Source organism: Coptis chinensis, chromosome 7 (assembly GCF_015680905.1).
Source record: "Coptis chinensis isolate HL-2020 chromosome 7, ASM1568090v1, whole genome shotgun sequence".
In the NCBI taxonomy this organism is placed as follows: domain Eukaryota; kingdom Viridiplantae; phylum Streptophyta; class Magnoliopsida; order Ranunculales; family Ranunculaceae; genus Coptis; species Coptis chinensis.
Window position 1 is genome coordinate 2,923,287 of NC_141462.1, and position 12,373 is coordinate 2,935,659.

The following is a 12,373-nucleotide window of genomic DNA, read 5'->3' on the forward strand; positions in this document are numbered from 1 at the left end:
GAAGTCTTCAATTTCCATATCACGCTCATCCTTTATAAACCAGATTGCGTGAAAAAGTCTGAATCTTCTTACTTTTGCAAATGTAATATGTTGGGCTTCCATCAATTTCTTTAACTATGACGCACTTTTAAAGAAAGAATAAGTCTTTTGGTAACTTTAATGTCACGTTGTGCTTTTTGAATCGTCCGCTCTCTAATTCTGTGTTGTAGACTGGATCTTGTTGAATGTTAAGTCCTGCCTTCTAGAATTTCCTTTAGCATTTTTTTTTACATAAGCTGTAATTTTCATACGCCATTATCTGCAATATACATAATAAAATGAAGTCAATAAACAATTGTAAATAATAGAGAAGAGGAAGAAAATAGGCTACCTGGTTTTTCGATATGTGTAGTTAATTTTTTTTTTTAGGTTAATAGATTATGTTTTACTAAGTGATTGGAAGTTCAATTTTCATAGGTTTTTAGTTTCGTATTTGTCTTAAATTTTGATATTTTGGAACAGTGGGCTTCTCCTTTTTTGCAACCTCCACTTTATCAGGAGCATGGATTATGACACGTGTCGGGTATTTTAAAATTTTGATTTTGAATTTTATAGTGTGGGCACGTGCAAAACGTGTGAGGGTCGTTGTTGCATTTTGAAAGGGCATAACACTATACACACCACAATAGACGGTCAAACTTGGTAAATGAATCGTTAACTAACGATAGAGTTACCTAAAGCTAAGAAACGTAAAACTTTGGGTCCAATGCAAATACCCATATTATTGGGACGACCTAAAACTAAATAACCTTATTTTAAATTAGATTTTTTTTTTTTTTAATTAGGTAGAAGCTATCGGGTTTAGAAACCTATAAGTATACTATTACTGTTGGGCCTGGGCCCAACAAATTATAACTTATGTTTTAAGCGGGTACTGTATCAATTCAAATTTGAATTGGTACCTCTTTTTCCGACGGTGATATGTAGCCATCTTTCTCCTGCCTTTCTAGTCAGAAAGACTGCCTTAGAATAGCGAATAGCTCGAAGCACAGGGAAGGTATACACCTTTTAGTCCCACCCCGTAAACACCATATAGGCACAAAGAATACCAGCGGGAAGTAGATTCAGAGGTTGAATCCGTCTTGTCATATATCTTCCTCCATTATCTCTCTTTGTCTAAAGCTTCGAATGAGACTGAACCCTTAACCGTGGGGTTAATCTGACTCAAGCAAGGAACTGGTCCCCCTCGTATGACAGCTTCCTTTCAAACTAAATTGTCAAACGCAGCCACAATAGACCCCCCATTGCTCTTGTTACATTAGCTCTCATCTTATTTTTCCAAAAGAAGTAAAGATGGCTGCTTCTTCAGTGGGGATTCTGTGTTTGGTGTTTTTATTCTTAACAGCAGGAGCAATGAGTGCAGCTCCAAAGAAAGCTGTTCATGTTACATTTAACAGGAACTATGTGCCCACATGGGCTTTTGATCACATTAAGTACTTCAATGGTGGTAATGAGATTGAGCTCCTCGTTGACAAATACACTGGTAAGACTGTAAGAGCAATACTCAATTATGTTTCCTGTTTTTTTGTTGGGAAAACCTGAGTGTACTGATAGTGTTTAACTTGGATCTGTGTATCAGGTACTGGGTTTCAGTCAAAGGGGTCTTACTTGTTTGGACACTTCAGTATGCAAATTAAGATGGTATCACTGTGATGAGACATGGTGATCGGTTAGACTGTGAAGATCCACTTTGGAAATCAACAGCAGAACGACCATGGGATCTGCCTCTGTCGGACACAGGTAAAGCTAGAGCTTTCGCCATAGGAAAACAATTCAAGGACAATCTTTCAGCACCAATCCACAGAGTTATTGTATCGCCTTTGTTGCGTTGCGTACAAACGGCTTCACATATTGTATCGGCACTATGTACCGCCGACAAAAACGCAAACTACATGGACGTCGATAATGAGGTAAAGGTAACGATCGAGTATGGATTGTGTGAGGTCTTCAATAGAAGAAACTTGGCCAGGGCTCCTGAACACGGGAAAAACGTCTGATTTAATGTCTCGGAGCTTGAAGCTATGTTCCCAGATGGGACAGTGGAAACAATGGAACCTATATGCTACAGTTGCCAGATTGGCATGAGCGACCTGAATCTGCAATGCCTTCTATGTAAGTGGTTCCTGTTCACCAAAAGTTCTTGTTCACTTAATCACTTGGGAAGTATTCCAAATTTCTTATATTTCTGCAAATGTGCAGAAATGATGTTCAGCTATCATCTCAAAACTCAAAGCATGATGAGATAGATTTTGAGTTCTTGGGAAACAGGACAGACCAGCCCTACATTTTACAGACGAATGTCTTCACAGGAGAAAAGGGAGATTCCGATGTAGTCTACTTAAGAAAGGTTTGACACAGAATGATTGCACAGGTTAGTATCTTTTTTCGCATTATTAATTTGCTTTATTGATTATAATTTCTTAATTAGTGTTTAATTTGCATTGTATGTTCTAGAAAAGTATATAATCGAGTAATGTCGAGCATTATTTTTTTGGCCTCAGTTATTTGACTGGTACACTTGTTAGAATGTTTTTATTGAATTGTCGCAGTTGTGTAATATACTTGTATATTATGTTATGTCAACAAAATGCAAATGATTGGAAAAGAGAGTTGCATTATTGTTGTTAGAAACACTTTGAGAAAGGGTTGCCGTTAGGGAATGGTTTGGGTTTGAGTGTGGCGAGTGCTGCCGTTGCAGCTGTAGCAGTCAATGAGATTTTTGGTGGGAGAGTGGTTTGGGGTCGAGTGCGGCGAGTGCTGCTGCTGCAGCTTTATCCGTTAATGAGATTTTTGGTGGAAGAGTGGTTTGGGCTCTAGTGGTGTGAGTGCTGCTGTGAATGAGATTTTTGGTTGGAGAGATGTTTGGGGTTTAGTGGTGCGAGTGCTGCTGCTGCAGCTGTAGCTGTGAATGAGATTTTTGGTGGGAGGTTAACTGTTCCTGATCTTGTTCATGCTGGGTTGGATTGAAAGCGTCGGTTTTGGGTTATCATACTCATGTTCCTTATTTTCCGGTTTCACCTACTACTACTAATCAAGTCAATAACACTGATAATATTGGTGCTGGGTTGGGTGGTGGTCCTGTCACTCGTTCGTATCGAGGGGTTGATGATGGCTCTTTGCAGCGAGACCTTCTTCAATACCCAGAGTTTCGTTTTAGGAGATTGATTGAAGCGAATCGTAGACTGAGGGTTAGGAGGTATAGGTCTAGGGTTCCTTATGGGGTGGAGTATGACTCGAGTGCAGCATTTTCATCTGCAGCAGCAGCAGTCCAGGGTGTTCGTAGTGGTTGTGGTACTATAGTTTCTGAGGGGTTGAATGAAATGGATGGTGTGTCCCCAAAAGATAGCGCAGAAGGCGTTGTGGTTGAGGATTTAGGACAGGATGGAAAGGAGCAAGGGAATGGAATGGCGAATTTTGATTGCAATGTGTGTTTGGATGTGGCTAAGGAACCAGTTATTACTTCATGTGGTCATTTGTTCTGCTGGCGGTGTTTATACTCTAGGCGTAGTGATCGGTCCTGCTCATGGTAACATGAAATCCAGAGATGACTAAGAAGCTGTACCGATGGACGCAGAAAGAACTACAGAAGTCTAGTCTAGCTAAGAGCACTAAGCTCATCAAATGCGGTCCTCCCTGGCTTATATTCATAGGTGTTGGGAACTTTACTTCCTTAAGAGGGGGGCTCATGTGACATACCGGAATATCTTTCTTTGAGTATCGAATTAGGCCCATGAGTGAAGGATCAATCTCGGAGATCCGTCCCCACGCGAACAGTTAATAGTGAGTGGTTGTTACACTAATACAGGTCTTAAGTTTAATATAGTTCAATATAATTTTGAATTAAAAAACGCTAATATCTCATGTGTTTAAACTTTAATATTATCATCAGTTGAATCATAAAAGAGAAATACTGGAAAAGAAATTGTTTACCTTATCGATTTTGTTAACTTTTTCTGAAGCCTTGATTGAATATCTTCTATTGCGTGCAATGAAAAAAAGAAAAAAAACTCAGTTATATATGTAAAACTAATGTAAATCAGACTAAAAGAAAAAACTGAAAGTTTACCTTTGTTTTTTGTTTTGTGTTAGGAGGATCGTGGGTTTTTTTTTTATATATAGGTTTGTTTAGGTTTTATTATGTTATTAGAAGTTTAGTATTAATAGGATTCTTATTAGATATGTTTGTTTAGGAAGTTAAGTATAAATAGGATTCTTTTAGACCGTATACTTCCTTGCTAGTTCAGGATATCTTACTTAGGCAGTGAAGTTCGATTACAATAATGAATCCAAAGTCAAGATGCTTCTTGAAGTAGGATCCAGCTCCACAAATTGGGCCCAGGAAATACACCCATCACCCTTTATAACGCACCAATAGGTACGATGTTCTTTGTGAGTTGAGTTCAGAGCCTAGTAAACCCTTGCCAGACTGCAGAGAACATGGGAAAGTATATGAAACAAATATCTCAGTGAGTAAAGAGAGCTAATGGGAATTTGAAGAGAACTTACTTCCATATTCAGAGAAACTGGGAGATGAAAATTATTGATTTCTGATATTTTCTTGCCGGATTCATCGACGCACCCGAAATTGGTCTGTCAGGAGAATATACGTTGGTCATGATTCATTTAAGTAGTATTGGATTCGCATAAGCAGTCAGTATTTGAATTCTTGCGACTTGGACTTGAGAAAATCCTCTATAGTGACATACACCAATGCCGGCCCCAAGCTCCTCGCCGGATTCATCGACGCACCCGAAATTGGTCTGTCAGGAGAATATACATTGGTCATGATTTCATTTAAGTAGTATTTGATTCGCATAAGCAGTTAGTATTCGAATTCCTGCGACTTGGACTTGAGAAAATCCTCTATAGTGACATACACCAATGCCGGCCCCAAGCTCCTCGCCGGATTCATCGACGCACCCGAAATTGGTCTGTCAGGAGAATATACATTGGTCATGATTTCATTTAAGTAGTATTTGATTCGCATAAGCAGTCAGTATTCAATTAAGTATGACTTGTACTTGAGAAAAAAACCACTATTGTAGATTGTAACGTGTGGAAAGTATATGATCAACGGAGGATAATTAAATGTTTTAGAGTTATCGACTTATTGCCATTGAGGTTCCTTGTCTTTTTTGGTTGTATATTTTAATTCTGAAAGTAAAGTATGGAAGACGGATATAGTTAAAACGTTCCCTAATTTTTTTTTTATATTTATTTCTTTCCTGGTTATGCTTTTCAACCTTCCAGAATGTTTTGCTAGCCTCTGTCCCTTTTTTCTGCTAGCATTTGTGCGATATAAGTTGATACCAAGAGTATCAAATAAAGGTGGGGATGACTTTAACTTGAAATTTTGGGATTCATCTGAGAGTAAGCTTTTGGCATCTAAAAGGCGGAAGTATGATGAACGACTCTTATGTTCCTTTATTACTCAGAGTCTAAAAAATGTTCTTCTTCAATATTGTGGGCGTGTTCAACATAGTATAGTTTTGTCCGGTGAAGAGAAATCCATTATCCATGACTTTGTTTGACATTTTTTCAGTGAATAACAAATAAAAGTTTAACAGCCAGATAGTCGAAAACTCATTTGGTATTTTTTTTCAGCTAACCCCACCTTTGTATAGTCTTAGTCCCTAGAGTGCCTTCTGTCCTTTTCATGTGAGAAATCTAAGGATTTCACAATGTTTAGCGTGAGAAGAATGTCAGGACACTGCTTAGAGTTGGTTGAATTTGTTGATTTACTCACACTTATCCAATGTGTCCAGAAGATACCTACGTTCATATTGCACAAAACAGTGCAACTGGGAGTTTCTCGTTTAAGCCTAGTTTATCAAATAAAAGTGAGATAGAGTAAAATCCTGCAGACTTATTCTGTGATTCACTGATTTATACTTTATACCCCTTTCCATTCTTTTCTTGTTTAGCAATCATACTCATTCTCTGATTTCTACCTGGAAAAAAAGATAAAATAAAAAAAATCATACACTGAGCTCTAACATGAGTGTTCTGTCCATCCTGTATTTTGCAGTTTAGTTTTCGGCATAGAAAATGCAGTCATACTTGTTATCTTTATTGCCTTAGCTTAGAAACCCAGAGGATGCAACATAGGCAATGTTGGATATGCAGAAAATGTATAATGAAAAGTGGTAATCATCCCTCTGTCTAGAAAATAAATTAAAATTTATCATCTATTCCAAACTTTTTGCCTTGGTTTGTTAACATGTTTATGTGGAAAATTGAATGGAAAGTTATTCCATACCACAATCATTCTTGACATGATATATCTGACATAGGTCTTTTATTCTCATTGTAACAATCATGTATCACCTAACTTTTCCAGGTCTTCTAATAGTTCAATAGGTTATTTCCCTAAGAAGTTTTAATGTTGTCTCTGTAAAAATGTGCAACCAGTTAGATTTAGCTGCCATTTTGCAATGGAGAAAATATTTCCTTCATGACGGTGTAGTGATGCAATACATTGGTAGAGAAGAGTTGAAGAAGGCGAGGGATTAATAGGGGTGCATGCCCATGGCAACTCTTGACTCGGAGGGAAATATGGGTCCGTTAGTGAAGTCAGAATAATTTTTGCGGGGCGTCGACTATTTTGAGGATCAGGTTCATATATTTCATGCCGAGGTGATTTTTGGGAGCTCTTTTCATCATTATTAATGAAACTTAGTAGTGTTCAATTGCCAGAGATTTCCATGAATATAGAGAGGAAACTGAGAATTTAATATTGAAATATGATTTAACCAAAAAATCTTTATAAAGATTGACGATGAGAGAAAAACCAGTTTTAATTGCCAAACTCATGTTGGAGATCAAGGAAGAAGATAGCAGAAGATGTGCTAGCTACGCATAGTGTTAGCGAGAGATAGAAATCAATTATTCAGTTTTTCATCCTTGGTTTTTTTTTTGGGGGTTTAGAGAAAGCAGAAGGAACATCTTTTTTTAACCGTGGGTTTTTATTGGGAGTTGGGGTTTAACTTATATATATATATCCTAAATTGTCGTGAGTAAAAAACTGACGTGGGCACCCTGAGAGAGCTCGAAACGGGACTGCTACTTGCTAAGACAAATCCCCATCATCCTTTCTATGGTTCACGTAGTTCTATCTGTAAGAAATGCTTTTGAAATCATTAAGCAAAGATAATAACTGAACCTTTGACATGGCCCCACAATCTAGCCCTTTGATAAATTATATAAGGGAGACTCATAATGTTTAAAAACTAATAGGGGTACATGGCTTCTATTTCATATTAATCACAACTTCACAATATATATATAATTGGATTCATCAATCATTCTACCTCATTGTCAATGACACTAATTGAATAGACGTGTTTATTCTCCACATATAAAAAAAGGCTAACATGCTACTAAGGCTACATAATTGAAACAAAATGAAGTAATAATTTAAGTTATACCAAACGTGAACTGGAAATGGAATTAGATGAGTCACACAACCTATGTGCTACAAATAATGGAATACAAAATACTATATCTTGGCTATCATATAACTATCTTCCTATCATACACCAAACATGGACCATTGTAAAAGCAGTCACTAACAACAAATCAAACCAGTCGACTTTAGACCCTAAAGCAAAAAAAAAGAGGTTACAGATAGATGGTACTGAACAAAATAAACAAATAGAAGGATCCTTGCAGTCGTGAATTTGATCCTACAACCTTGCCCATGAACTAACTTTATATTGTTGTTTCAATAGGGAAAAAAAAATTGCTAGCATCAAAACGCGTAAAAATATTTTTTACCAAAACAAACAAAAAATACAATGGATCGTTAGAAGAATAAATGAATTATTGGTTGGAGACATTCATTAGTAGAGTCCGACTCATACTGATGATTCAAACTAAAAAATAGAGAATAAACCCATTAGTTAATAGCACTTGATCAAATACAACATCACTAATAAAAACCAATCAAAACATTTTAGAAAAATTAATAAATAATAACAAAAAGTCTACTATCATTCTATAGTTAAAACTGGATTCCTTAGTATAAGAAATGCAAGGAATGTATGCACTCATGTTCAAATGTGAGTAGTTGGGCTGTAAATAATATATATATACAAATGTTTACGTACTAAGAGAAACTATATAGGCCTATCAATAAATGTAGGGTAAAAATTAAAAAATAGTACCTCCCATGCTTCTCCCCTACGGCGTTTACTTTGTGGGGCGTATTCTGCGCCATAGTTTCCAAGCTCAACCACGGACCGCCTATTTTTGGCCCGTTCCCTTCCTGGCAACCTACGATCAGTTCTGCTTGGCTTGGCATCAAAATACTTGTCCACCATCTCAGGTCTTTTTGTCTTTTTCTTCTTCCTGGCTTTCTGATGGTCTTCTTCATCTTTCCACATGGCTTCTTGCCTTCTAAGTTCAGCTAATCTTTGCTGCTCTGCTTGCATCCTTTGTTCCTCGTATAGCCTCTACCTGAGTATCTTCATGTTTTAACTTGTTTGAGAAGACGATTCTACTAATCCTATTAACAGATCTAGTCCCAGTTTCAGAATCAACAGCAACTTGTTTATCGGAATTCTGGGATTCCTTTTGGTGGAACGATTCGGATTGAACGATCACGAACCAGGACTCCTAGAGTAGGTAACCGTAGGTCTACCATAATCTGTTCTCAAAACACTGGAATGCTATCTTGATGAGCAAGAAACCTTCGACCAGTAGTTGCCCCATACTAATAAGGCTGCGGCCTTGATGGGGTCGGTAACCGTTATTTCGCCCTTGGTCCTTGGAAGAAAGCCGCAAGAATTTGGTGGAACGGATAAAGCCTTTAGGGAGGAAACATCGCAGGGGAGAATTTATGCTTTTCCTAGTATTCTTGTTTGAAGCACAGTATGCATTTAAACATGCCACTCCTACTTCAAGCATTGGAAGCTAGAGTTTGAGCAGTCCTCAAGAAGCGGCGAGTGGGAACAGAACTCTAATTGGCTATAGTCGGTGAAGCTGGGGATAAAGCAAGTAATGAGTTTAGTCAATGAAACGCCTGAAATGGGAGCAGTAGGGATCGCCCTTACTCTCTCGGGATGTGGGACAGTTGAATGACTGAATTCAGAAAATAGCTTACTGGCGCTCAAATGAGGGTTGCCACTTGAATAAGCTAGGTAGTGCTTGGGCTGGCCCCATTTCTCTAAGGAGAAATGAGCAATAGAGAGCTCAAAAGAGCTACTCTATGAGATCATTCTTACGAAGGTATTTCTATACCTTGAAAGCCAGGAATCTTGGGGAAACATTTATATATAATAGGTTTTTCCTAAAAACACGGGCTTGAGTAAGCGTCAAGTGCTGGCACATTATATACAGATAAGCCTCCGCACAGCACATAGCTGGAAGTCAGAGGAGCCATACTACCTGCCTAACCCTTCGCTCCGAGGGACCGTAGATCGGAAAGCGCCTTCTAAACCACTCGGCAGAAGGAAGGGGGCCTATGTATTTGCATGACCCCTGCATATTTGACCCTATCTACACCCTGAGCCAATCCCGTAGCGGTCCTGCTACCACGCCGCAGAATGGGAGTTCGTGTGGAAGCTTTTCTTTCTGGCGTAACAGCTGTGGAACGTAACTCAATATTACGACCGCGTAGCTTAGGGGGATATGGTACAGGGAACTCGCCCAAAAAAAAATATGACACCCGAAGGGCCCGACACGCACAAAATGGTCAGCTGTTAATGAATCCTTAATGCAACACAAAGTAACAACAGAAACTTTATTGGAACCTTTTCCAGAAAATCATGTTAAGAATTTCATCCTGAAATGCTACATCTATCGTCAGAGTCCTAAAACAACAGATTTCTCTAAGGAGAAATGGGCAATAGAGAGCTCAAAAGAGCAACTCTATGAGATCATTCTTACGAAGGTATTTCTATACCTTGAAAGCCAGGATAAGCGCCAAGTGCTGGCCCATTAGTTACATAAGCCGCTGGCGGAGAAAGCTCTTGGAGCTTCCCATCATTCACTTCGCGGGAGCCGCACAGCACATAGCTGGAAGTCAGAGGACCCGTACTACCTGCCTAACCCTTCGCTCTGAGGGACTGTAGATCGGAAAGCGCCTTCCAGCTATGTGCCCAAAGGAGGTGCTGTACTTAAGTGTAACATAGCTGTCAGAATTATTTATTGGCAATGTACTTAAGTGTAACATAGCTGTGTAGATTGGACTCGAGAGATATACTGACCTGTGAGTGACTGCTTGTTCCTTCGCTCAGAATCGATTGACTGATGAGAGACGATAGTTTTATCATTGTATGCAAACTTTGTATACAAATAACGAAGTCATATTTTGAAGCTTTTATTGGAACCTTTTCCAGAAAATCATGTTAAGAATTTCCCATGACACAACTTCATGGCATGCAGCAATTGCAAGATGTAGGACTTGCGTACACAAACTTGGACAAATAAATTATCATAAAGATTTCAACTTAAACTCAGAAATTTCAGATTGAATTAATGAATTAAAGTAAATTAATCCAAAGACACTACTAAATACCTCAAATAGTTTAAAACCTAAACATCATTAATGTCTCTCAAAGTACAGATGTTGTTGATGAAATATGAATAAATCCTAATAGAATTCCTAGTAATCTTCCATTCTAAGGAGATATTTTTCATCCTTTGATCTCTTTGTTGTACTCATTTTCCTCTGTTTTTGAATCTTTACGGGGTTTTTTTGATGGACGATTTTCTTCAACAGAGTCTTCATCGTCTTCTAATATATCCCTAATGCTGAATGAAGGGAACTTTTCTTTTATACTATACTCATTCAAATTAACTTTGAAAATATACTCCTTCCCCCGCATTCTTTTCAAGCTTTTCCTTAATTTCTTCAATTATTTTTTTTCCTGCTTTTTTTGACAAAATAAATGTAGGTACGGTTCAATTACTTAACTTTGTATCATTCTATAAAATAATTTTTCAGATTTAGTCATGTACTTGCCTCCTCGAAGTCAGCTCCATTATTTTTGGATAGGAAACTTCGACTATTTTCTCATACTTTTACCAAAGACGACAAAAGCTGTTTGATCTCCCTCTCATCTTGTGCATAGTTTAAGTAGGTACCGTTGATGTTTTAAAGTTGGAATTAGTAATGAATTATAAAACCTGAAGATGTAGTATTTATTAGTGATTCCTTTACTCTTGTGGAGTCTTGTATGTTGTTTCACAATTAGTGCAAAAGGTTCCATCCTTTGTCAACATGCTTATAAGTGCAGTTCTCGATGATTTGTAGCTCCACTGGGTTTCCAAATATCTTCACAAACTTTGCCCCAAAAGTGAATTGCTTTCCCTGCAAAAAATATGTTTATTAGTTCAGTTTTTATTAATTTCATCACGGTATTATTTAGGCATTTACTTGGTATACCTGATTGTGTGTTTCTTTTCCTAGTGAAATTAGCTCCGAAATTGAGACTCTGTCTTGATTCATTAGTTCCTTCATTGAAGTAGGCTCGTCAGTCACTGCTTGTTCAATTTGAACTCTTGTATTTCTAATTTGATATCTACGAAAAACAAATTAGGGATAAGTCATATTTGTTAATGCTTTTGTGAGGAATAGTAATGCTTTTGTTAACGAATATCACCTGTTTCTCATCTGGTCGACGTGGGCCAAAATGTTCCAAATTCAAGTACAACTTTGTCGCAGATGTTAAACAAAGTTTGTATTCCTCTCAGAAAAATATGAAAATTCAAAACATTAGATTTGTACTTACTTCCATTATATATGTTTAAACAGTCTATATAACTGATGATTAAGAATTGTATTTACTTCCAATCATTTTCGGTATAATGATGTGATGATGAGCATCATATCTTCTTCTTGATTGCTGATATTTGCCCGTCCATCGGAGTTGTCACCCCATAAGGCTATAGTAAGCTCACTTCCCCGACACGTATTTACATAGTTAGGCGTGTGTAAGAAATTAAGTTAAAACTAATTTATGTAGATTTTGTTTACCTTTCGTTTTGTATTGTGATTTCCCTAAATCCTTGAGGTTTCTTTGGCCCGACTCTGATAAGTTTTCCTATGAAATCTGATTTGTAGACATTGTTAGAAATTAGTCATAATAAACAATATTGGTATGTATAAAGAACTCACCTTTGGTATGAAAAACTGAGATATCCTTTGTTTTCATAAGATCTTCAAATTCTACGAACGAAAAATTATATCTGTTGAATGTCGTCCCAATTTCTTTCGGAGATACTATAGTATCTTTTGTGAAAGAAATAGTGTACTTAGATCTTACTGGACGATATCTTCCGGTTGTTTCTTTGACTTCAAATTTATCAATTACAAATATGTCTCCTTCTA

The 12,373-nt window shown here is 37.5% G+C and overlaps 1 protein-coding gene across 1 annotated transcript; it reads left to right on the forward strand.

Annotated features, from left to right (window-relative positions):
• Positions 1–408: 408 nt before the first annotated feature.
• On the forward strand, positions 409–2,401 carry LOC147485217 (putative xyloglucan endotransglucosylase/hydrolase protein B). The gene is made up of 3 exons (XM_086572324.1): positions 409–1,522; positions 1,619–2,151; positions 2,239–2,401. Exons 1-2 carry the CDS (start codon positions 1,333–1,335, stop codon positions 1,690–1,692), a joined length of 264 nt encoding a protein of 87 aa, XP_086428450.1. The 5' UTR covers positions 409–1,332; the 3' UTR covers positions 1,693–2,151; positions 2,239–2,401.
• Positions 2,402–12,373: the final 9,972 nt, after the last annotated feature.